The 26,285-nt window shown below is 44.6% G+C and overlaps 1 protein-coding gene across 1 annotated transcript in view; it reads left to right on the top strand.

Annotated features, from left to right (window-relative positions):
• Positions 1 to 26,285, top strand: part of Ptprm (protein tyrosine phosphatase receptor type M) — a 681,698-nt gene that overhangs the window by 305,418 nt on the left and 349,995 nt on the right. Inside the window, exons 6-7 of the mRNA XM_032901727.1 lie at positions 6,799 to 6,973; positions 9,796 to 10,089. Of these exons, the coding sequence (XP_032757618.1) occupies positions 6,799 to 6,973; positions 9,796 to 10,089 (469 nt within the window). The remainder of the gene's footprint in view (positions 1 to 6,798; positions 6,974 to 9,795; positions 10,090 to 26,285) is intronic.

Here is a 26,285-nt window from a genome sequence, read left to right as displayed (position 1 = left end):
TTTTTCTCCTGGACCTGCTTTGGGGTTTTGCTTTGCTTTTCCTTTTGCTCATCTTCTGACTCAACCTCAGCTCTTGCCTGAATTAGGAACCTTAGCATTTGGCCCCAAGATGAGGTTTATGCACTTGTGCAAATTTATTGGCACTACCACAAGCATAAATGATACGCAGCATCTGAGTGATTAATCTGACAGATATCTAAGTATGGTCACGTATCCCCCACCATATACATCTTAGCAGTGCCTACTGACTCTTTTCTGACATAGGTTTTGGTACTCCCATTTTGAAAACCCTGCACTTGTGTTTCCTGGAGGTGAACATTTCAGGGGTCGTCTTTATTTTGTACAGAGGTCAGCATGTTGTAGACTGTGCTGGCTGGTTCTGTGTGTCAGCTTGAGCCAAGCTGGAGCTATCACAGAGAAAGGAGCCTCCTTGAGGAAATGCCTCCATGAGACCCAGCTGTAAGGCATTTTCTCAACTAGAGAGCAAGGGGGGAGGACCCAGCCCATTGTGGGTGGCGCCATCCTTGGGCTGGTAGTCCTGGGTTCTATAAGAGAACAAGCTGAGCAAGCCAGGGGAAGCAAGCCAGTAAGCAGCACCCTCCATGGCCTCTGCATCAGCTCCTGCCTCCAAGTTCCCACTGTGTGAATTCCAGTCCTGACTCCCTTTGGTGATGAACAGCAATGTGGAAGTGTAAGCTGAATAAACCCTTTCCTCCCCAACCTTCTTCTTGGTCATGATGTTTGTGCAGGAATAGGAACCCCGACTAAGACATATGCCTTGACATCTAATAGGGAAATTTTAATATTAATTAATATTAAAATATTTATGTAATATATTTATATTATTATTTATATAAAATATATTAGTATATTTAATATTAGTATGTTAATATGTAATGTATATTTAATATTAATTAACAGATTAATTTACTGACAGCTTCATACATGTAGTTCCTACATTCTTATCATACTTGACCCCACCATGTCCCTTGTGCCTTCTCTTTCCACTAAAGCCACCTCCTCATACTCTTGTGAGTTTTTGTTGGCTTTGTATGAGTGTGACTTTCTGGGTTTAACCAGAGGTAAGGCCTTGGGCACGGGTGTAGAGCTTTCCACTGGAGCAAAGGTAACTCAATGGCTATGCTATTACTTAAACCACAGGTTCCTGTTGCCCCAATAAGCATGGTATGCAGGAGCACCAGGGGCCAACTGAGCCCCTCCCCAGACCACAAATGAAGGTCCAGTCCCATTCCAGCCCTGAGCTGTCACCGAATCCATCCCCAGGACCGCATTTCTCTCCTCCCCACTGTTCAGGTCCTATGCTCTCTCTGCTCCCTTTCCTGTGATATTCCCCTCAGACATGGAGGAATGATGGATAGTCCCGTAAGGGCTGAGCACTCAATCGCTACTTTTTAAAAATAATAAAAGTGAGATTAATTTTCTTATTAAAATCCTACCTAGTAAGGAAAATAATTTCATCCTATAAAAGCCACATGGTACCACAAGATTAAATAGAAGCATTCTGTTGAATATTTGGATTCTCATAATCAAAGTTCTTATTATATGTATGTTTTATTCATCAGCTGCCCAGTAATATATAAGATATGAAAATGTCTGCAGACCTCACAGAATGTTTGAAGATATAAACCTATCTGTGTGGTTGGGGCATCAGATTTTACTTAGCTTAAAATAAAACTTGACAATGAGAACAAATCTACAGCATACTAAAGTAATGCTATTGTCTCTAATTGATATGGTTGTACAGGTTTTTAAGTTGCCTTTTTAAAAACCTCAAGTGGAAGCATCCAGGGTTTGCCTTTTGTGACTAATGAGGTTCACATAATGTAACATATTTATTAACGTAACATAACATACAGTGTAACATTTCACCAGTGTAACATATTTAAGGATCTTCCACATTGTAGCATCTGTCAGAACTTCCTTTCTCAGGCCAAATGTAACTCTCTTACCTGTGTGTGTCACACTTGGTTCATTAATTTTGCCTGGAAGGGGAGGTCGTGACTGGTGGTGCTGTGACTGGTAGCATCCAATCCCTGAGAAACTCTTTCGACCCTATATTCAAGCAGTAGCTTTGCCGGTTCCTATGGTAATTTTATTGTTAGCTTCTTGTAGAAGAGCAGTGTCTTTGCAGTGGGCACATCATCTCCAACAGCAGCGTGCAAGGGACCCAGGTTCCTGCATCCGTCCTGCACTGCGGATTCTCCATGTGCCAGGGATAAACTGTCTTTCTTAGTGTGAACTGGTATCACGTTGTAGTTTTGATTTACATTTCCCTAAAGCCTGGTGATACTGGGCACCATTTCCTGTGCCAGTTGGCCATTTGCATTCCTTCTTTACAGAAACACCTATGTCTCGTGCCCAGTCTGGAACTGAAGTTTTCCATAGTCCTTAATGGATTGTGGGATTTCTTGAAGCGTTATCAATCTACGTCCCTTCCCAGCTATATGCTTTATGAGTATTCCCCAGACCGTGGGCCGATGTGTCTATGTGCGTGGCATCTGAGTGTTCACATGGGCACGGTGTGTGTGTGTGTGTGTGTGTGTGTGTGTGTGTGTGTGTGTGTGTGTAAGCCCAGGTTAACATGAGATGCTTTTCTTGACTGCTCTTCACCACGGAGGTCGGGTCCCTCTGCAGTTGAGCTCCCTATGTCTGGTACTCTGGCTATGCAGCTTCTGCAGATCCCTTGCATCCCAGGCACTTGGTTATAGGTGGACCTGGCAACTGTGTGTGCTCTAGGAATCTGAGCTCCAGTGCTGACGTTTGTGCAGCAACTTCTGAGCTCACTGAGCCACGTTCGCACCCAAACAGTGATTCTTTAGGCAATGAAATTTGTGCTTTTGATGCTGTCCTGATCACTTTTCTTTCGGTGCAGATCATTAAAGTTTCCCCTTGGTGTGGAGTATTATCTCCTGAGGTTGGCTCCTGCATACGGCAAAGCTAAGAGTGCAATTTTTTTTTATTTTTAATTTTTGGCCAGTGCCTGTCCAGTTTCTCCACTACCTCTGTTGAAAACACCATTCTTTCCCATCCGGATAGTCTGATCATCGTGATACTCATCAGTGTGTGAGACCTATGAGTCTTCGTGGCTGGGCTCTTGGTTCTACTGTAGTGCCCTGTGTCTGTCCTCAGGCCAAGCCTACAATGTCTGTCTGGCTGTTGTTGTCTTCTACTAAGTTTTGAGATTGAGAAGGATGTGACCAACTTTGAGCATTTGTTCTTGGTCTCTGCACGAGCTTCGGGTTGAATTCTTCTCTTTTCAAGAGACTCAACATGACCTTAAATGGTTGCTCTGCAGCCCTGGGAAATTAAGATCACAATGTCCATAGATCATCCAAGCCCCACGTCACATAACTACCTCAGCGGCTGCTTGCCTTAATTTCTTAGGGTAACTGTAACAAATTGGTAGAAACTCCTGGGCTCCATCATCTACACTTCCAGAGATCAGAAGGCCTCAGTGGACAGCAACATCAAGGTTGCAAATCCTTGGGGCGTCTGTGCTCTACTCTGCACGGCCTCTTCCTCCCCTTCCAACTCTCCATTTCCCTCTTACGAGAATTCTGATGACCTTAGGTCACCCAGATAATCCAGCACATCTTCCATCCCCCAAACTCTTCTTTTCATCACATCTGCAAACTTTCTTTTAGCATCGAAAGGAACACACTCTTACATCCTGAAGTCAGGAATAGAGATGTCGTTGGAGTCCCCGTTCTGCCCACCACACTCCTGATGAGTTGGGTAAGATCGTTAGCTGAGAGGCACGGAACCTCTGAGATGTCCTTTAGTCAAAAGGACTAAGAGTTTGCCGTGATGAGCTGCCCGTTTCAGATAGCAAGAGGAAGGCTAGCTGTCTGATGCTCAGTGATACAGGCTCTCCTACCCCGCCCCCACCCCCACCCCGCCTCAGCCCCAGCCCCAGCCCCAGCCCCAGCCCCAGCCCCAGCCCCAGCCCAGCCCCAGCCCCAGCCCCAGCCCCAGCCCCAGCCCCAGCCCCGGTGCTGTTCCTCATGGAGAAGCTGGGTTTCTCTCTGTGGTTAAGTATACAGGGAGTCTTTGTTTAAAATCTCCTTCCCGAGAGTTCGAGGGGCACCGGCCTTGTGTGGAGCTGGCGGTGTGAAGCTCTGCATTTTCCAGAGTCACTCACACCACAGCATGAAGGAGGAGTGGCTCCCAGCTGCCCCCTCTCCAGCAGAAATATAAATGCAGAAGCACAGCCTTGAGGTATGGTCAGGGATCAATGTGTACTTCTGTTATGAAACGTGTTACAGGATCCCTGTCAAAATGAAAAAAAAATAAACACAAATTTTTATAAAATATATTTATTCTTCTGAGTCTATACTTAGGTAAATAAGGCAATAGCCAATGCCCTGGGCTTTGGTTGTCGCACTGTGAGTAAAGAAAACAAATGCTTACTGGGACTCAGTCTGTCTTCCAGGAGGGCTGACTGTTTCTTTCACTCACCATCAAGAGGTTAGATTTTATTTTTCCAACTTGAAAGATGAAATATTCCAATTGTAAAGGCCACAAGTATAAGGTCTCCTCTATCTGGTTTGATTATGAGGTGTTACCAGAGATTAAGTGTATGAGTTTTCAGAGAGGGACACTTTCTCTTGCATGCATTGTTAATTCTAATTCTCTCTGTCTATCTGTCTCTGTCTCTCTGTCTCTGTCTCTCTGTCTCTGTCTCTCTCTCTCTCTCTCTCTCACACACACACACACACACACAAACGCACGCACGCACGCACATTGTGGTGCTATTTATTAGATCAAAGCTTTAAGTTTAGCAAAAGACACCATTCTAGACACATGATACATGAGAGTTAAATTTTATGTTCTACTTTTTAAGTTTATAAATAAATCTGCTTTTATAGCTAATGCCAAAAAAAATAATGTATGTGGAACCCTTCTTCCCCACTCCTAAGGTTTCCTTCTGAGTGTCAGGAACTCTGCTAGTGCAGCACTGCTGACTGCTCTCTCCCTGTCTAAGCAGGAGCTGCCTGGGAAGAAGCACAGAGCATGTGGCTCAGTCCCTTCTTGGGGGAGCCAACTGCGATAGGAACACTGTTCCTCCATCCTGTGTGCCTTCCAGCAGCACCTAACATGTGGGGGCCCTGTGGTTTTCTAGTGACTGGGTGAGTGAGTCTGTTTCATTCTGTGCTTTAGCATTAGCAAGGCCATTGTTCCTGCACACTGCAGTCTGGGGCTGCCGTGGCCAGTGTATCAGAAATAAAGGTGGGATTTTGACATCCTGCCTGCTTTTCTCCTGGAATTCACGGCTCCTTTTGTCCAGGCCTCGGGTGGGGATGTGTGGGGACAATCATTACATGAGTGTCCTTGCATTCTTCTTTTGTGTCTCACGGTGGCCCTGAGAGTGAATGGAGGCATCTCTCTGTAGGTGAGGAAAATGGGGGCCTGCAAAGATACAGCGCTTTGAATGGTGACATTTAACTTAGACATTTAACTTAGGCTAACCCCCAGGCTCACATAGGTTAAGGATGACTGTCCCAGAGTACTATAGATGAAGGCTTTTTTGTTTGTTGGTAAGTTAGTGTGGTATGAGTCACGGAACCATGACGATGGACTTTACTATTGTGTAGCCTTGGATTTTTATTGCAGTGAAGGAAAACATTTTAGCGTAGCTTGCAATTCCAACTTCCTCTTGCTGCCTCTGGATGCCAATTGGTTTTTCTGATCACATTTAGCTTCCCTTGCTGTTTTGTATGACTAGAAGGGTCTTCCCTTAATGATCCTTTGTCTGCCTGCTTTCTTACTTAGCCTCTATGAGCGTAACGCTTTTTCAGATCAGCCTGTGTTGTCCATAGTATCTGTAGACAATCCACCCTGTGCCATTTGCCAGCCACCAGTCTTCCCTCCTCCATCTGGACATCACTAGGGGATGAATGCCACTGGCTCGACATCCTGACCCTAGGTGCCTCATATGATAACATACGTTCTCGATGAAGAACGGGGATCACGTATAACCTTTGATCTTGCTCGGTGGCTTCATAATAATATAAATAGCATAGGGAAGATAGCAGGCTTCCCAAGACTTACTACAAACTGAATTGAGTAATGTCCCTTTTGGCTCTCGCCTCTCGCAATGATTGGATTTCCAAGAGCGTGTAAATAAAAGGCTAACTTGGAGTAAGGAAACACAGAGCTTCCCCACAGTGGAACCACCCTCATGGGGACTGGAGAGCACAGGACCTGCAGAGACTTCTGCCTCATTATATTTCAGAATCAGATATTCATCAGGCATCTCCTTCTGTAGGTTTTATGGATCTGGGAAAGTCATTTTAAAGCTCGGGCTAGTCCTCTGGGTCCAGTCACTGCTGACCCAGTGAAGGCTCCACCTAAAAGCGATGGTAGTGTCACTTTTGGTAATTGTTTAGTTGCTCATCTAGGAATAGGGATTAGTAACAGGGTGGTTGGCGACTTAATTCTGTCTTCTAACCAAAAATAAAACGATGTAGGATAAGGTGCTGCGAAGAACCAATTATTTCTAGGAATCAAAGTAAAAACGTACGTTTGTCTTTCTTCCCTATTCGGATCATCTAACTTAATATATCGAAAGGGTACAAACGACACATTTCTACACACTTTGGAGGCCTCACTCCCCTTCGTTTTGTGGATCAAGGCAGAACTGTTGTTTCTTACGGAGCCGCTGTCCATGGGGACGAACAACTGAACCAAGTGTGGCCTTGGTAATCGCCGTCAGACGTTTGACACCATCTCAATATGAAGCTGACGTTGCCCCTCTCTGTCCTTCCTCTGATGCAGGGGATTGACGTCCGTGATGCTCCTCTGAAGGAGATAAAGGTGACGAGTTCCAGGAGATTCATAGCCTCGTTTAACGTCGTAAACACGACCAAGAGAGACGCTGGGAAGTATCGTTGCATGATTCGCACGGAAGGAGGTGTCGGGATATCAAACTACGCAGAACTGGTAGTTAAAGGTATTTAATGTGTTTTCATAACCCCACATGGTCTATTAAAACAGACCCGCTTACACGGTGGTTAGCTCACCATTTGTTTATGCTCAGACGTGCCCTGCCTGCCTCTGAATGGTCGTCTGGTGTGAGGCTACATCGATGGACTGCATTTTAAGTACAAACGTTGCACGTGAGCAATCTTCATGATTGATGTTCGTTTAGCAGCACACAGGGCAGGGACTATGCTCTCAACCAGGGTTGTGCCAGCTCCGTGGATACAGATTACAACCTATAATTTTTTTAAAGGAATTATTTTTTCCCCTCTGATAGAAAAATCACTTAAAATGCAAATATTCACCAGGCCAGGTGTTTATGATAGCGAGGTGGTTAATAAAATGAAGCAATATCTGTATAAAAAGCCCCGATGTATCATGGACGCTGTGTTGATAGCAGTGTCTACAGCGTTCCTAACATCCCAGTTAAGCTCTGCTCTTATAGGCCGTGTGACTGGAAAATTGAGTATTATATTCAAGACGGGGGGTGGGGGAGGAGATGAAAGGTAAAAAAGCAGAACGAAAATAATTTTTCCTTAGCTTATTTAATGCATTTTTGTGGGCAGAGTTTATCCCTCAAAAGGTACTAATGCAACGTTTGGAGCCAGATAGACTAAGTTGAGCGTGTGTGTCCATCACGATGGCGTTGGAAGACAGCTGTGATGGGGCCATCCCTTTTTGTTCTCGGCAGAGACTGATAACATCTCATATTTTATTTATTTTATTTCACAGTATTTCGGTGGTAGGGGATGGAGCGTAAGATCCATGCATTACACCACCGAGCCAAGAAGGCTGTGCCTTCTGTTCACGTCTTCCCATCTCCTCAGTGTAGATCACGAACTTGACCGCATCCAGGTGGACAGATCTCTTACCAGCAAGTTTCTCTTTGGAGCCAGCTTTAAAGAGCATTGGCTTTGCAGGGCAGAATGAGCTAAGGAGACATGGGCTATGATAGGGCCGACAGGAAGTTACATGCATACGCAGTAAGCTGATGGAGGGTGGGCATAGGCCCTGATGGGGAGGAGGACAGGGGTGCACGTAGTGCCTGAATTCATTCCCATAATTTTTGTTTGGGACTGCGTGGCAGGACTGCCCTTCCAAAATTTAAAACTGCCAATGTCATGTTGTTTTTTTTCAACCCTCCTTCTACCCATCCATATTGAACCAGAATGGCTAAGCACAGCCTCCATCATAAACACTATAGGGGGCTTGGGACTCCTGTTCCTGTGGGGTGGAGTTCCTGTCTCCTTCGCTCCGCTTGAGAGACACAATGCTGGCTTATCAGTGGCTCTATCCTGACAGTCAGTCACAGTAGCACTGACGAATGTTCGGCAGAAGGAAGAACACACTAAATATTTACGAGACTCGTATATTTCGCCACACCGCATTTTTTATGTGCGGTAAAATTTGAATTAGACTGCCAGGATGAAATTTTGAGTTGAATTTTAAGATTCACAGCAGAACTCAGTTCACCGGCATCACACAGACCCTGATCTGGTGAAGGTTCTTTAGAGAGTCAAGGAGCCATAGTGTGGAATAGACCACTTATTGTAGATGGAATGCCCTGGGGACTCCCAGCTGGGGTCCCTCTTCCTTTTCCCCTTTCTCCCCCCTCCTTTCCTCTTCCCCCTCCATTCTTCTTCCCCCTCTTTCCTCTTCCCCCTCCATTCCTCTTCCCCTCATCCCAGTCTCTCTCCGATCTTTATCCTCTTTCCCTTCACTCCCCATTGTGGAGCACTTCTCTGGGATGATCCCTCCCCTTGTGGGAGCTACAGTTGCTGCCCTGCCTCCCTGAGGTTGGCCCACGCGGTGAAGACTTCCTGCTTTGTCATTCCCATCCATTGCAAATGTGGCACCAACTTTCCTTGGGAATGTTGATTTGTTGTTTTTCTTACAAGAGAAGATTCTACCTGAGAATGCACAGGTAGAGGAAATGAACAAGCTGTAGTTCTGTTTCTCGCACCACTTCTTCCTGTCTGAGGACAGCATGGGGTGGGTTCCCTGGATGATTGACAGGAAGTGCTACCACTCAGGGCTTTGCATCTCTGCACTGTGCCAAGGCTGGTGGGTGGGCCCTGATGTAAGAATTTGTTTATATGCCTATACATATTTCCACACAGACTTCAGTCGCTCAGGCTAGATTTGAACCAGCTTTAGAGTGCTGAAATTCAAACCCAGGACCTCCTGCATGTTCGACAGCCTCTCTACAGTGAGCCACATCCCCACCTTTTTTTTGTTGTTGTTCTTTTTCTCCCTGGAGACCATGTCTTATTTTGCCTTGATTGGCTATGAGTTCTCAAGTTCAAGAGAGCCCTCCTACCTATTTAAACCTAAGTAGCTGAGAATACAGACACTCTCGGATCAAGCGAGCTTTGATTTTCTTTATTTTTATTTGTTTTAGATTTATTTTATTGTATGTGTGCTAGTGGATTTCTTCTTGCACGTGTATATGTGTACCATGGGAGATCAGAAGGCCTTTGATCACCAGATCTCCTGGAACTGGTATTATAGATGGTTGTGAGCAACCGAACAAGTACCAGAAACCAAGCCCAGGTCCTCTGCAAAAATAATAAATGCTCTTAACCACTGAGCAATCTCTCTAGCCCCCTCATTAGTGTTTTAAAGGTAAGGTTCGAACCTTGTTTAGATCATTGATACTATACACATGTTTGTTAAACCACAAATTCCTCTCATCAGTTCAACATGGAACTTTAATACCTTCTACTCTGTGGTCGTGGATGGGTATTTAATTCTTTATCAACTGAATACCAAAGCTCTCTGGTTTGCTTTCAGAGCCACCTGTTCCCATTGCCCCACCTCAGCTCGCCTCTGTGGGAGCAACCTATCTGTGGATACAGCTCAACGCCAACTCCATCAATGGGGACGGGCCGATCGTGGCCCGAGAGGTTGAGTACTGCACAGCCAGTGGGAGCTGGAACGATCGGCAGCCAGTGGATTCCACGAGTTACAAGATTGGGCACCTTGACCCAGACACAGAGTATGAGATCAGTGTACTTCTCACCAGACCAGGGGAAGGCGGCACTGGATCTCCCGGGCCAGCGCTGAGAACAAGAACGAAGTGTGCCGGTGAGTACGAGGCAGCATTCTGCTGCCGGTCACAGTCACGGTCTCTTGTGGCGTTGCTGTTCGTATCGCAGCCCAGAGTTGGAGCGAAAGCTTTCCACGGCTCTGCTTTTGCACTCCCTGTGAGGATAAAAATACTTCTAAAGGTGAATTATAGGTTAAACGGAACATTAGAGCCCACGACCTCAAGACCTGTTCTGTCTCTCAACTTGCCTCTGCCGCTTCTCCCGGTCCGAATTTACATCTTGTTCTGGGTACCACGTGATTGATACTGGAGTGGCCTCTAAGGCTCACAGAGGCTGGCAGCTTCAATGATGGCTGCTAATGGGTCAGACACTTCTCCCTGTCCCTCTAGTTTGTTTGTAGCTAATGTGCTCATTACCCAAGAGCAGTGCCATGGAATGACAGATTCTCTCAAGAGTTTGAAAGCTGTCTTTATTTGATGGGTATGTGAGGCAGGACTGTTGGGCAGTGGCTGGGGAGCCTGTTTGTAACATAAAGAGTGATTTATAGCCTTTAGGCTCTTGGCTTACAAAGTATTAATTGTGTCAAGGCCATTCTGCAAGTTACATGAAATAAGGTTGACGGACAGCAAAATGTAGCAAAATGTAGCATTTCTGAAAACCAGAAGGAAGAAACCCTTACAACACGGAGTTGGTTTTTAGTGATGGCTGTCTGGGAGGAAGGGACATGTTTATTGAGGTCTCCCTGTGCTTTCTCACAGTGGTTGAATATCCACAAAGAGGCCTGGGTTGAATGGTGTACTGAGAGGAGAGCCTGTGGACTTTGATGGGGTTATTAATGCTTTTGATAGTGTCAGCTAAGGCAGTATTACCCACAGAGAGGTACAATCTGCACTCAGGAAGCAAAGGCAAGCAGATCTCTGAGTTCAAGGCCAGCCTGGTCTACAGATTGAGTTCCAGGACAGCCAGGACTGCATAGACAAACCCTGTCTCAAAAAAATCAAACCAAAATTTATTTTTTAAAACAATATTTACTTTCTAAAGGCTCATGGGCACTTTCATGGGATTCCACAGTCAAAGAGTCACAAAGTCTTGGATCTCAGATTTTCAGATAAAAGTTATATCTTTGGTAAATGGGTGCGAAGTTTTGTCTGTTCACCATTCTCTCAACAATAGTATATATAGCAGCTGTTTGCACAGAATTTATATTATATTAAATATTGTGCATGGTGAAAAAGGGTTACCAAGTATTCTGAGGATCATCTGTGAACTTGCTTATCTTTGAGGTGGTCCCACCAAAGCCCACTGAAGACCATATCATCTGACTGTCTGCTAAAAGTAGAAATTAATAACATGTGTATGTGTGTGCAGTTGTATTTGTGCATAGCTGAATGCGTTCACAGTTGAATGCATATAGTTGTGCGTATGCAGTCGTGCATATAGCATTGTGTGTATACAATGCATACGCATTGTTGATGCATGCATTGCCATGTGTGTAGACACAGTTGTGTATGTATACTCAGTTGTGTGTGTTTGTATGTACACAGTTCTGTGGGTATGCAGTTATGTGTATATGTAGTTTTGTGTGTGTGTGTGTGCACAGTTGTGTGTGTAGTTTATACATGTATGTAGCTGTGTGCGTTTGTACACATGTAGAGTCAAACTGGGATATCTTCCCTCAGAAATTCTCCATCCTTATTTTTGAGACCACGTCTCTCACTGGAACCTGGGTCTGGCCAGTCACAGCAGGCTGACTGACTGGTGAGTCACAGATACTCTGCCTCTGGGATACTGTGCCTCCCTACCTCTGGGATTACAATACCCTTAACCACAGCTATTCTTCAGTGGGTGTGGGGATCACGCCTGGGCCTCATGCTTGTGCAGCAAGTGCTTTACCGACCTAGCTGTTTCCCTGGTCCCAGGAAGGCATTATTCTTAACAGCCGCACCTATTTTGATTTTTTACTTATAATTTGGCTAATCCTAATCGTATAGTGGCAGCAATCATAGGAATTATTTTCTTTAAAAATTAATGGTGGTACACTTTTAATCCCAGCACTCAGGAAGGAGGCAGAGGTAAACAGATCTCTGTGAGTTTGAGAACAGCCTCTTGTACATAGGGAATGCCACCCAGACAGGGATGCACAGGGAGACCCTGCCTCAGAAAAGAGAAGAAAAGAAAAGGAAAGGAAAGAAGAGAAAAGAAAGAAAAGCAAGGCAATTTGTATTAGGCAACAGAGCAGGTATTTTCCCTCCTAGGATTTCAGCTGTGGGCTCTGTGCTGTCCCCACGTTAGCAGGGTCTGCATCTGGATACTCTGTCACGTACTCCACTAAATTAGTTTGCTTTTGTGAAATGCCCATCATATTACACGCCATAATGGACATGTTAGCTTCATATAGCTTTGCCAATGTTGGCCTTTTAGCAGTACAAGTGATGGTATTTTAATACTTCATAGAAGTGGTGACATGATTTTCCATTTGCATAGTGTTTCAAATTCTGTAATTTTTATTAATTTTAATGTTTTTAACTGAAATAGAATTGTATCACACCCCTCCCTTTCCTTCTTCCAGCATCCCCCTCTCAAACTTCTTCCATGCCCTGCCCATACTTAAGTTGAAAGAGTGAAAGAGATGTATGTATATACACTAATATATATGTGTGTGTGCGTGTGTGTGTGTGTGTGTATGTGTGTGCGTGTGCGTGTGTGTGTGTATGTGTGTGCGTGTGCGTGTGTGTGTATGACATACATATAGTAGTAGTATATATCTAAATATAAACTACTAGGTCCGTTTTTGTTGTATGAGTGTCTATGGTTTTGGGACTGACCATTCTGCAATGGAGAACCAATGTGGATCTTATCCCTGAGAGAAGCTAATTCTCCTTTTCCCAATAGTCACCTGTTTCTTGTGGTTCTTTTGGTGGGAGTGAGGCTCCATGGAAATTTCCCCCTTCCATACTAGCACGTCCATTGGCCTGGCCTTTGCTCCAATTCTGTCTGTGCAGCCATTTCTGGGAGAGAATGACCAAAGGCAGACTGCCTGGCATGCTGACTCCTACCACATTCCACACTCTCTTCCAGAACATCCCCTCACTATAGATTCGGGAGCTGTAATACAGGTGTATCCATAGAGGCTCACACCAACCCATTGACCACTGCATTGTGTCCAGAGTTGTAGTTTCCTGTGACAGCCTCATTGGCTGTGAAGAGAGGCTTCTTTGATGAAAGGCGGTGGCTACTTTTATCTGTGGGCACAAGGATAAGATACAAAATGTGGTAAGGAATTATGCCGGTCTAGCAACGTGCTGGCAGTGGATTATTCTCTAAAGCCTCCCATGACCTCACTAGATCAGTAAACGGGCTAGGTTCCCAGTACCAGGCGTTTCCCCACCTGCTGGGTGAGTCCTAAGTCCATTTAGACAGCTGTTGCTTGCCACTGACTTGCGAGAGACAAGATATTCACTTTCATAAATATCTTGCCATGCTGGTAATTGTTGTGGTTCGTAGTTGTCACCTGTGGTAGGACTGTTTAATTGTCCCTCCCTTGGCACCTTACATAGTATTTCCTGGAGGCATGAAAACCATGGGAAAGGAGCTTTTGGTCCAATCCAGCTGGAGTCCTCAGTTCCTGTATTCTAATTGTTGGTGTCTTCAGTAAAAGGGGCTCACCCTCCTCCCCTGAAAGGCAAACAGGGCTACAGTGATAATCTATATTATTTGGGGAGTTATGTAGACTACTATTTAAAGTACCTGACCAGCTATTTAAAGTTGGAAATGAAATGGTATCATGTGTTCATAGATTGGTGGAATTGAGATTATGAATGAAAATGACCATCCCACCAAAGACAAGGTACAGGTTTAACGCAATCTTAGCCACAATACCCACAACATTCTTCATGGGGATTGAAAAACATCCTCAAGTTCTTAATGGAGCCAAAAAGAGATCCTGAATAGACAAAGCAATGTTGATCGAAATAAGAGTAACCCTGGAGGGATTGCTATTCCAGATTTAAGGGAATGGTGTAGAACTTTAGTAGTAAAACCAACATGGCGTGAGCACAGAAAGAGACACGTAAATCGGCGGAATGAAATAGAAGACCCAAATGCAGGCATTCATAATATGGCCGTTTGATAATCACCAAAGACAAAAACACTGGAGGACAGGCAGCACCTCCAACAAGTGCCGGGGAAACTGGAGGTCCGCATGCAGAAGTGTGAGATTAGGTACGTTGTCCTCCACAAAAATTAGATCCAATTGGGTCTGAGAGCTGAATCTCCAAAACTGCTAGAAGAATACACAGGAAGTTCCCTATGAGATACAAATGTGGAGAGGGACTCTGTGAGCAGGGCCAGCAACTGACACTTGGGACCTCATAAAACTAAAAAGCTTCGACACAGCTAAGAAAACCATGGGTTGAGGGAAGAAGAAGCCCACGGAATGGGAGAGAATCTTTGCCAGCTCCGCATGTGATATCCAGATATCCAGAACATATGAAACAGCTCAAAGTCAGGGAAATAAACAACCCAATTTAAAAATAAAATAAAATAAAAGGCTGGACTGAGACAAGGGATCCTAACCAGTGTGCTCCACAAAGGAAATAAAACCAACTAAGAGCTATATCAAGAAGATCTAGTCATCTTTACCCATCAGAGAGAAGCAGATTAAACAGCACCGAGATTTTTTTTCACCTCAGCCAGAATGGCTAAGATCACAAAATCTACTACCAATAAACAGACATGGGGTAAGACAGGCCCTCATTCACTGTTGGTGGGAAGAAACTCGTGGCAGCCACTGGGAACATTGGTGTAGAGAACTCTCTAGATGTCAAAAGGAAACTACCACTTGACCAGCTATACCATCTCTGGCACATGCCCGAAAGACTCATCCTCCTATGACACAGATGCCCGCCCAGACCCGTTCTGTTGCTGCTCTGTGCATATTCACTAAGAAGTGGGAACAGTCTAACTGTCCTCCGACAGAGGAATGCGTGATGAGCATGTGGCGGGCATGTATACAAAATGGAACGCTATCCAACTGAAATTGGATGTGCATGGACGAGATTTGCATCTAAATGGATGGAGCTGGAAATCATCCTATGGCATGAGGTAATGCAGACCAAGAAAGACAAATACCACATGTTCTTTCACCTGCAGTTCCCAGTCATAGATCCTCAGATAGGGAGTATATAACACGGAGTGACCCCAGAAACCGGAACCATGGGAAGGGAGGCTTTAGAGAGGAACAGCAGGGTACAGGTAATATGGTGTGGAAAGTATCAGGATGTCTGAAGAGGTAGAGAGCTCCGTAAGTACAGTTGGAGAAGGAAGGACAAGGGTTTGATAAACCCTCAAGGAATCTAATTTAGATTTGCTGATACCGTTTCTCCAAACCGGGCTTGCTTTCAGAAGTGTTACTTGTTGCACATGTGTCTTCTGAAGTACCCAGAGTGGACCCCCATTCCTCATGTGCAGATTCAGAATCCTCCATGAGATCCTGCCCCCCCCCCGTGTGCCCTGTAAGGAGCACTGGCTTAAACGGATGTGTTTGGAGCACGAAAGATATCATTTCCCTCTCCTTAAGATGGCAGAGGGCACCTGATCTCTCTCATCCCCATCACAGCCCAACCCACTAAGCATCCCAGGTCCCTCTTGGTGTTACACTAGAACATTTAGCTACTGACACATCTCTGTGTGTGTTTCCCCTGATTCCATGCATGTGTATAATTTCAGGAAGCCCTTTGAGAGCTCTGCGTGGTGTGTAAGACACTGTCTCTTACAGTAGATGTACACTCCCTCTGAAGAGATGGAAACCCATTGTCAACTGGCATTCGCACGCTAACACAGGCCCAAAAAGAATTAATCCTCAGCAGAGAAAGGGAGTCTAATCACAAGCGACCTCGTCCGCTCTACTCCCCCCCCCCAAACCCCACACACCAAGCTCTGCCTGGCGCGTGTACGCCCCTAGTGTGTCAAGCACTGACAGAGAATGTTTCTGAAAAGGCTGCAATTGAGAGAGTCGACCTTAGAAAACAGAAGGAAGTGTGTTAGGTGAGAGAGTCGGAGTTAGAAATAAGAGAGGAGGCATGTTAGGTGGGCGAAGAAATTGAAGCCATGGGACTCTGTGCTGTAAGAAGCAAGACAGCTCACCCTTCCTTGACCCGAGGCTTTCGAGCAAATGTGCAATTTAGACCGGTGAAGCCGTTGGTAATCCTCGTGACGTCGAGGAAAAGAGACCAAGGGGAGAAGACTGGTGTCTCAATTACAGACTGAGAGCTTGACATGGGTCCACGGTGGCAGTCACATGCTTGCGAGCACTTAGTGGTGTTTATGAAAAGAGAGTGATGGACCCTCTAAGACTATGAGCCCTGCAGCTCTCTAGTGGTGCATGGAGACGCCTTGGGACAGCCTGGAGATGGAAGGGACAGACAGGCATTCGCTTTCATGGTTGCTTGCATAGGCAAGACTATCAGGGTAGAAACAGCGATATAGAACAAGTGTGTAGGAAGGGGCTGCATGTGTCTGAAATGCTCACGGACCTTCAATGCCTTCTACACTGCATGGCCTGTGTGCATTAGGCCTGCAAAGCTTCTACCTGTCTGTCCATCCCCCATCCCTCAGAAAATTAACTGTGATAATCTTCAGGTATATTAGAAAAGCAAAACACTGGTGGCAGAAGGTGATAGCATCTGATACAGTGTGGGAAGGGCCCCCATGTTTATTTCTGGTCCCTGCACCTTCAAAGGCACAGAGCAAAGGCAGTGATACTCAGGGAAGATCCAGAACCTTGGGTGATGGCAGAGAAAGTGGGACAAGACCAGGTACCTTACACAGTGGGCTGGGTCTGTGTCAGGGAGTTTCTTAGGGTTGGTTCATTTACCTAGAACCTGACACTGTAGAGCGTGATGCCCAACGTACAAGATGGCAGAGTTGGCCCGACTTTGAAGATTTAACTGAACTGAAGGCTGCAGTCCGTCTGTTTTGTTGCTCTCTGTCTCGGGAAATGATCCATCGCCTGTTTTGATCCTGAAGATGTTCCAATCTCATTTTGACTTTATCCTTGCCCAAGAGCCTCCCGATCATCCTTGTCAAGTTCCGAATCCTGGTGAAGGTCTGTGGTGACCTACATTTTATTATGACCACATGGATGGATAGCACGTGAAGGCTGGCTCTTACTCTGGGGTTCGCTGCCTGAATTCTATGTCAACATGCCACTCTGTGATGACCCCACACAGTGAGTGGACTTTCCACCACAGCCAGCCTCACCAGTTGTCATCTGCCTGTGCCTGTGCACTGCTGCTGGACCTGTAGTCCCAGAAACGCCCGTGTGCTCTATGTGACGACAAAGCACATGGCTAACCACATTACCTACATCCGATAGTGTTACTGCACAGCCTTTACGTGGAGCAGGGACATAGAACAGAGCTGTAACTATAGCAACCTGTCAATCAATGTACACTGCTATCTTAACCATCTAACTTTTCTGTGTGTGACACTGGACATTGAACACTGGGCCCCTGACACTTGGTAAATCTTCATCACTGGGCTCTACATCCCATCCCCTTTTTATCTTCTGTCTTGATGCATGGTTCCCATTAGGTTGCCCAGGCTGGCCTTGAACTTGTCCATATTCCTGCTTCAGTTTCCTCAGAAGCTGTATTAGCAGGCCAGTCCTTAACTTTTTTACTCAGAATAACTTGATGCCGAAGACCAGAGTTTGTTACCCAAGATCTTATAGCAGTGTTTTGTTTACTCAAGACATCTAAAACCCGAGGACTACCGTTTGATATCAGACCACTCAGGATGGCCTGGACTTGAGTATGTTTGTGACATACAGCATCTGTCCTCACAGGAAACCATTCACTTTAGCCAGTCTCCGTGTTTCGTGTCTGTGATGTGTTGAGCTCTACTCTACCATGCCATGATGACACTCACAAAACTGTATTTAGCTTGATCCCCACCTCTGTCCACCCTCCTTCCCATGGCCGATGGATACATTGTCATCCCTGGGTTAGATCTCTGCACAGATCACGTGTAGCATCTCTGTAGTGTTGGCCTTTTCTATTTCTGACCGTTATTTCCAAGGGCAGGCACAGGCTCTCCACATGAGCATGTCCAGTTCCTCAGTCCCTCTCTTCCCACCCACCTTTTTCATCCCCACACAGGGACCCCAACACCTGACTCAGTGGGTCAGAAATGTGTGTTAAGGTCAGAATATATCCTTAACTGTAAGGTCCTTTCAGAATGACACAGTGTGCTACCCGTAAGAGTAACATTTTCAAAGACAAGAATGATACAGTGTGCTACCCGTATGAGTTACATTTTCAAAGACAAGTAGTCAAGAGCTGGCTTAATGGTGGTTTTCTATGCCCAGTTATTTCCCAGTTCTGCAGTTCAGCCATAGTTGGATAACTTCAGAGAACTAGAATTATTTCAGCAACCGGTTAAATAGAATAAAATGTAGCTTGTGATTTCCACTAGGGCATACTGTATTTGTAGAATTGGGAGCATCCCTTTGGCCCCAGGCCGTTTAGCAACAGGGACTGGTAAACAGTAAAATGGGTGATGTCGTGAAAGCACAGCAGTATTGTGGGTGTTTTATTGGAGGATGTCACTGTTTACATATCCTAGGTCTTGGCTAACCATGGTTAAGTGACTCGCTAATAACTCAACCAGAAGTTAAGGAATGATGAACAACTATCAAAAGAGCCGTGATAATTAGTGAGATGGAAAAAAGCTGAACTCCTTATGTCCTTAGGACATATATATGTGTGTATGTGTATATGATGTATATGTGTACGTATATGTATGTGGGGAAAAAGAATAATTATAACTTTAAAGGGCACTCCTACTTATTTAAGTGTCAGGCATTGTGCCAAGCACAGAGAGTAGATGTTTCTGGTATCAGGTTTATGTATTTGGGGTTACTGGAGGAATGGCATGAATGTATGCACATTCAAACACAATGTAGCAAACTACAGTAGTGATAAATGCTGTAAAGACAGAGGAAGGGGCCATTTTCCCTCTTCATGGTAGTGAAGTACAGAAGACATGATGCTGGCCATCTGGTCTGATGTCCACTCCAGTCACATTGAGTCCATCCATCTAAGCTCTAAGACTGCCCTTCACCATGCTGTGCATGTGACATCCACGCTGATCCTGAACAACCCCCAAGATTCTGTGTTTCATCTCTAGCTTAGCACTGTACACTCATGCAAGAGGAATCCTGAAGGACTTGTGCCTTCCCTAAGTCTTATCCGGTCAGCATAGTGCCTAGTTCCAGCCACCCTGCCACAGGGTTTGGGCCTTACAGATTTTCTGATCATTGTGGGTTTTTTTTTTTTTAATGTTTTCTTTTTCCCTCTATGGGATTTTTTTAAAATGAACTCTTCCCAAGTTGTTAAGTACTGACTTTGCCTTTCAATTAAGTTAATAATTCTCAGTTTAAAAAGTATACCTTTGCGACTTAGATAAATATCAACAAGTCAAGCATGAAATGCTGTTTGAGTAGGGTTGACACACAGACAAGCATGCTTGAAGTGCTGGGGTAATAGGTGAGATGCCCCTGCAGTCAGGCTCCTTGGAAGAGGAGAGTGTTTCTTATTTTAGAAATCTGTTATTTCATACTAGTAAGATGGAATTTTCATGCTTCCTTGCATTGATATACTATGTTTTTTTTCTTATACAGACTTTGCTCAAATTATTTTTTATTTAATTTTTTCTTTTTTTAAATGGATATTTTATTTATTTATATTTCAAATGTTATCCCCTTTCCTGGTTTTCCCTCCAGAAACCCCCTATCCCCCTGCCTCACCACCCTGGCATTCCCCTATACTGGGGCATTGAGCCTTCACAGGACCAAGGACCTCTCCTTCCATTGATGTCCAACAAGGCCATCCTCTGCTACATATGCGGCTAGAGCCATGGGTCCCCCCATGTGTGCTCTTTGGTTCATGGTTTAGTCTCTGGGAGCTCTGAGGTATCTGGTTGGTTGATATTGTTGTTCTTCCTATTGGGTTACAAACTACTACAGCTCCTTCAGTCCTTTCTCTAATTCCTCCATTGGGGACCATGTGCTCAGTGCAGTGGTTGGCTGCAAGCATCCGCCTCTGTATTTGTCAGGCTCTGGCTGTGCCTCTCAGGAGACAGCTATATCAAGCTCCTGTCAGCAAGCACTTCTTGGCATCTTCAATAGTGTCTAGGTTTGGTGTCTGTATGTGTGATGGATCCCCAGGTGGGGCAGAACCTCAAGTTTTTATATAATTGTAATGAGAACTTTTAACTCATTACCTTGAAATTTCTTCCTCTGGTAAGATAGTGCTACATAATTTAATTACATACATGTTGGTCAGTTACTCAAAGCATTAGGCAGGTCAGCTCTCTGCAGTCCTTCGCCTTGGCCTGCAGGAAGCCAGTACACAGCCTACAGCGATGGGTAGCTCAGCTCCTCCCCTGCTGCTGTACCTGAAAACTCTATTGGTGTAGTTGTTTTGTGTCCTTGACACAACTTCTGATGATCAAACCACAAGCAAGTGGGCGGAGTCCCTTCAGGGTAGGGCTCAGCATTCTTACACTGAGAATTTTGCCTTCACTCCAACTTCGGGTCCCCAGTGGCTTGTTTTATGACCATTAATGCGCTTCATGCAGTGGCACGTCCTCTGCACTGGACCTCCTCTAAATGGCACGAGGGTTGGTAGTGCTAGTTTGAGTACAGTTGCTTGTGTTTTCCCCGACACTAGAGCGACTTTCTGTAAATACACACCAGGGGAATTGCAGACCGGAATTGCAGGATACTGGGTTTTGCAGGGGCAGAGCTCAAGCTCTTCTTGACTGTAATTCTGCCAGCCTTTCTGTTTACATCTGCTCATCGCCCTTCCATGGGGGAGAAAAACTGATCTTCAGTTAGGCCCCTAAAAAAATCGGATGTGTTTTCCCCTAAATGAAGAATAGCTGGATTGTTTGTCTATGATCAGTTGTCCTTCCCATGACAGCATGCACCGGGGCCTGCACTCCTGACCCCTAGAATGTGGGAGCAGGTCCTGGCTGGTTTAATTATGGCTGTTATATGGGACAGACAAAGGCCAATGACCTAATTGAGCAGAGCAGAATTTATTTTTAATTTAAGTTTATTTGCCAGGGCGGGAGGGGGCGGGGGAATTAAAGGTGTTCTAATTCTTAAATGGCTCTGCCAAAGGCCAACATGTTTTTAATGCATTTGTAACACATTAAACCATTAAGAACCCTTTTAAATAATCAACATTAAAAGAGTGTTAGAAGGAACATCTCTATTAGGAAGCAGATGTGAACCCTCTTTGCTTTAGATGACATCCCACTGTATATGCCAGTCAGGACAAGATTCACTATGTGCTGTTGGATGGACCAAAGCTGTTCCTGGCTTATAATGAACACTTCAGTGACTTGGTGTTTTCTTGTACCTGCACCCAGGGGCAATGCCAGTGCAGAGGTAGGATGGGTCAACCTTAAAGATTCTTAGGACAGCTTTGGGTGCTCCTAGAACAAATGTAGACAGACAGGTGGTCACCCTTGGAGTTACTGCTGTTGACTCTCAAAAGGCCAGGTCAGTTCTCTGCAGGATCCATAGACCCCTTGCCTCTGCAAAATAGGTACAGTACACCACTGCTGAGCTTCCTCTATGCTGGTCTTGAAGCCTCGGAAGACCTGTTTCTTACATAGCTTAGAATAAACTGAGGGGTTAGAGTGGGTAGCCGGGGACTGAGCCTCACTGTTTCTGTGATGTGTAGACTGGCACTGGAAAAAATCACAGAATACTTTCAGGCTATTCTTGATGTGTCTTTCGGTTGGAGCTTCTTGTCTAGATGTCTTGTGGTAGCTAGGCTCTAACAGACCTCTGTGAAATCACCATTATAACTCTTCCTTAACTGAGGAACAACTAGAGCATGGTGACTGTGGGCCTAAGACCAGTGGGATGTTTGAGAATGGTTCCATTTTCTGCCGTAATATTTTCTACGAAAAAAAGAGATATGTAGTCTAAATGTCAGTCAACTTTTGGTCCCTGTGCTCTCACTGCAGTGACCAACTTTATGCAGGAAAGGTTGCTTTGGGCTCCTGATTTTTGAAGACTAAAGCTGTGATTGGTTGACTTTTGATTTTAGAACCATGGTATCATGATATATCATCCAAAGAATGATGTAAGATCATGTTACTTTTGGTTTCAAATGAGTGACTTTAGGAAGCCTGTAACAAAATTTAAAGAACCAATGATGGGCTGTAAAGATGGCTCAGTGGTTAAGAGCACTGGCTGTTCTTCTTGAGGTCCTGAGTTCAAATCCCAGCAACCACATAGTGGCTCATAACCACCTGCAATGGGATCTGATGCCCTCTTCTGTTGTGCTGAAGAAAGCTACAGTGTACTCACATACAATACAATACATACATACATACATACATACATACATACGTACATACGTACATACATACATAACCAACCAATGACAAGGAGAAGGTTGGTAGAAACAGATGGTGAAATACAACATTATCAAGTCAGAGTGTCAGCCACCAAGCTGACATTGTGACTGTGAGCCTGGCCATCAGAAGCCACTGGTTTCCTGTTCCCACAGTGTGCATTTTTAATATCACAGGATGAATACAATAATCTCTGCTGGAAATGCTTTAGCCTCTAGCTCTTCTCAGTGATGCAGTGTTTTAAAAGCCCTTGACTGTGTGCTGTTTTGCTGTCCTCCTGTCTCAGAGGTAGGGGGCCAGCTTGGTTCAGAACAAGGAGTTTTGAGGACATTTGAAATCAACCTGTTGGGAGTCTGGGACAAGAGAGCCCTCCTTATCTCAGAGAACAATGAGACTAAACCTCGCATGATGGCTTACTAGTATATTTTATATCAGACAACATGGTACACTCATGCCTTGTGAAAGCTGCATAGCTCACAATGGATGGTGGGTGGGGAGGAGCCAGACAGTGGCAGGGAAGGGTTCTGATTTCCTTCTACTAGATCTCCCTGTTCAAGGCTCCACTAACCCCTCAGTGATGACCAAACCTTGAGCACATGGACCACTGGTGACTATTTCACCTCTAAGCTATAATGCTGTCCTTGAGATTGTTTTTGCCTTCGGGACTCTGGGCCACCTAAATCATTCCTAAATCGTCTAGACATTTAATAAGAAAAGGAAAGATAACAAAATGGTTCATTTTTGGATTGGAGCAAATACTTTAGTTGTTCCTAAGAGTTTCAGTGTGTTGGGCTTCTACAGACCTTTGCCACATACTCGTGTTTTTGGTGGGACTTGGAACATAATTCACCATTAAGAGTTATCACAGAGGTCTTTTATGCTGCCACTGCCTTTGTGAGCATCTGAAAAGGACAGTGTTCTGCTGGGGGATTGACATTTAGCCTGGTTGTCTGCTGGGGGACTGTCATTTGACTTGGGGTTGTCTTGGCATGAATGCTGCTTCTGACTCAACAGCTGAAATCCCCAACCAATTGTTTGCCCACCCCTAAACCCGTTTCCTGTTACTTCTAGTCAACCTCGTACCAATACCAGGTGCTTCTGTCAAGAGTGGGACAACCACACTCACTGATGCATGGAAACTGTTTGGCAGTGTAACCTAGTAGCCTGGTGTGTCCTGTGTAGACATGGCCCAAGCTCTCACCCATAAATAAAATTGTCATGTTCTATGACTGAGGTCACATGTTGCTCTGGTAAAGTCTTTTAGGTTTAGAGAGCTGAGTGGTGTGTTTTGTTTGACGTCCATATATTGAATTGCATTTTGCTTTAATGGAAATAATGCATTAATGGATGTCCTCGAGCAAACTCCAAGAAATGATCGCATGGTTCCTGGAATCTGGGATATAATATGCTGTTTGTATAATTTCAGTTCGTATCAGGCTAGAAAAACAGCTTATAGACTCTGAATCACTTCTTGAGGTAGCAAAGGAAGTGGAATGTATAGGCACTTGGTCGGTGTTTGTGATATCACAATTCTGTGCCCATGAACCTACTTCAGCTATGGTTACATGGTCACAGTACAGCCAATCAGTACATTGGTCCTCTTAGCTCTGTTAACTTTCCGTTTCCAATACCTTAGCAACTACTGTAACCACCCAAAACCGAATAATGACAGGGTCCTTTTGCTCACTCATGCATGAACCTCTGGATGGTAGGGAGCCCTTGTGTGGTGGCCTCCACTCTTAGGGGTATAGGACAGTGGAGCACACAGTAAAGTCCTCTCACAACGAGAGCTGCTTATCATCTCAGCTCCCAGGGATGGCTCATCTCCATGGACAACTTGACTGGATTTACACTCTCATAAGAGATGTACTTGCATGTGGCTATGGAGACATTTCCCAACGGGTTTAATGAGGAGGGAAAACCCTCCTTACATGTGAGTGGCTATATCCCAGGACCCGAAGGGAGACTGAAGACAAGAGAGAAAGAGAAAGCCAGATGCACATGAAAACACCTTGTTCTCTGTTCCCTGGTCTGCTGGGGTGTGAACAAGCGTTCTTATGCCCCTATAGCCATAGCTGCAGCCGGTCTGCCTGTCCACTGGGACTCCCCGGGAATGGTGGACTCTACTCTCAAATCTCCCTGACGTGGTTTCTTTCCATGTATTTGGTCAAAGAGAGGACGAGAGCCACCAATACTTTCCTTTATTGTATGTCACTAGTCCAAGCCCAAAAGAGGGCATCTCAGGATATCTTCCTGCAATAAGAGTATTTAGGAAAAGTTCACTCATACTTGACTTCCCCCGTCACGGAAGTCATGGAAGTTTAGGTGCTGTGCCAGGAATAGCAGGTCCTGCGGAGCCAAAGCCAATGCCCTGGGACAGGTTTTGTTTTTCAGCTCCTTTGCCTTGTGCTTTGTCCATACTTCTGTTCTTCACCAGACAAACCAGCTCCCAGGGAATGTATTCTCATCGGCTCGGATGTGCAGCCTTTCACAAAGGACTCTGCAGCATTTGGTCGTCTGCTAGAATTTCCCCTACTTCATCTCTAAGGATAATTCTGTTGGTCTTTCCCAATGCTAAATTAACAAAAAAAAAGAGAAAAAAAGCAAGATAAACAGGAGCTGAAGTTTCCACAACAGATGGTGAACATCCGATGACCTGTCAGGAATGCTAGTTTACGAAGGGTAACCGTGCCCCTTTGTCTAAGTTATAATATCTACAAATGAATCTTAAGGATGTAAAGAACTGATGGTTACCGTATCGATTAGGTGAAGTTGGAGGTGGACAGGAAGATTTAAGAATGAAAGTACATATAAATGAAATTAAATCTACAAGTACAAGAAGTTTTATGAGATAGCATGGCTGTACCTAATGCTAAAGCAAGAAGGGCAATGGAACTCTCTGATCAAAACTGCTGACCTCCAACCGTGTCCATTACTGTTTTTAATGAGCAACATGGGCCATATAACTGTGTATTTCTGTTGACCAAACGGCAGTATTTCTTTCTTACAGAGGTAGAAAAATGACTGGAGACAACTACTTGTAGTTGCCCTCGAAATTCCTTGCCTTCACTAAGTACAACTGGAATAGACAAGTATGAAAAAAAATCTTCCTGTTGTGTAGAATACATGGCCAGTCCACTGCCTTTTGGCTGGGCTATATTATTCTTGATGTGAATGATGAACTCATTATAAGTAAACTTTTATTTATAAATGTTTATACCTCACAAAGGTCTCCTTTAATTACTGAAGTCATAGTTGTCATGAAAGAAACATGCAGTCTAAACATTTTGTTAGTTACAAAAGTCACGTTTATGTAGCTTAACTCACTTTGATTCCACTAGTATTCTGTTTAACTGAATTTAAAAGTCTCCTAACATTTTATTCATTTCACCTTTTTTTCTTGACAGTCATTGTTATTGAATGTTAAGAGGAATATTTCCGTAGATATCTATAAATAAATCTTACATTATTTTTATTTCAATAGGTTACAGTTCAAATATCGAATTGGTAGGCCTGTAATACACACATTTAAGACTTTAGAAGCTCTGAGATTACATACATGCCAGAAGCTTTTATTAAGTTCTGCTCTGCCGGCAAGGTGTGAAACTGCTGGTTTCTCAGCATACTTTGCAGCATTGATTCTTTTTTATTAGTATTTATGACTATGATTATGATTATTATTGGTGTGCGTGCACACATGCATTCATGCACGTGTATATCAGGTATGTGTGTGTGCCACAGTGCATGAGTGAGTCAGAGGATTGCTTTGTGGATTTAGGTCCCCCCCCCTCATCA

The sequence above is a fragment of the Rattus rattus genome, chromosome 4 (assembly GCF_011064425.1).
Source record: "Rattus rattus isolate New Zealand chromosome 4, Rrattus_CSIRO_v1, whole genome shotgun sequence".
In the NCBI taxonomy this organism is placed as follows: Eukaryota; Metazoa; Chordata; class Mammalia; order Rodentia; family Muridae; genus Rattus; species Rattus rattus.
This window is presented reverse-complemented; position numbering and strand designations above follow the sequence as displayed.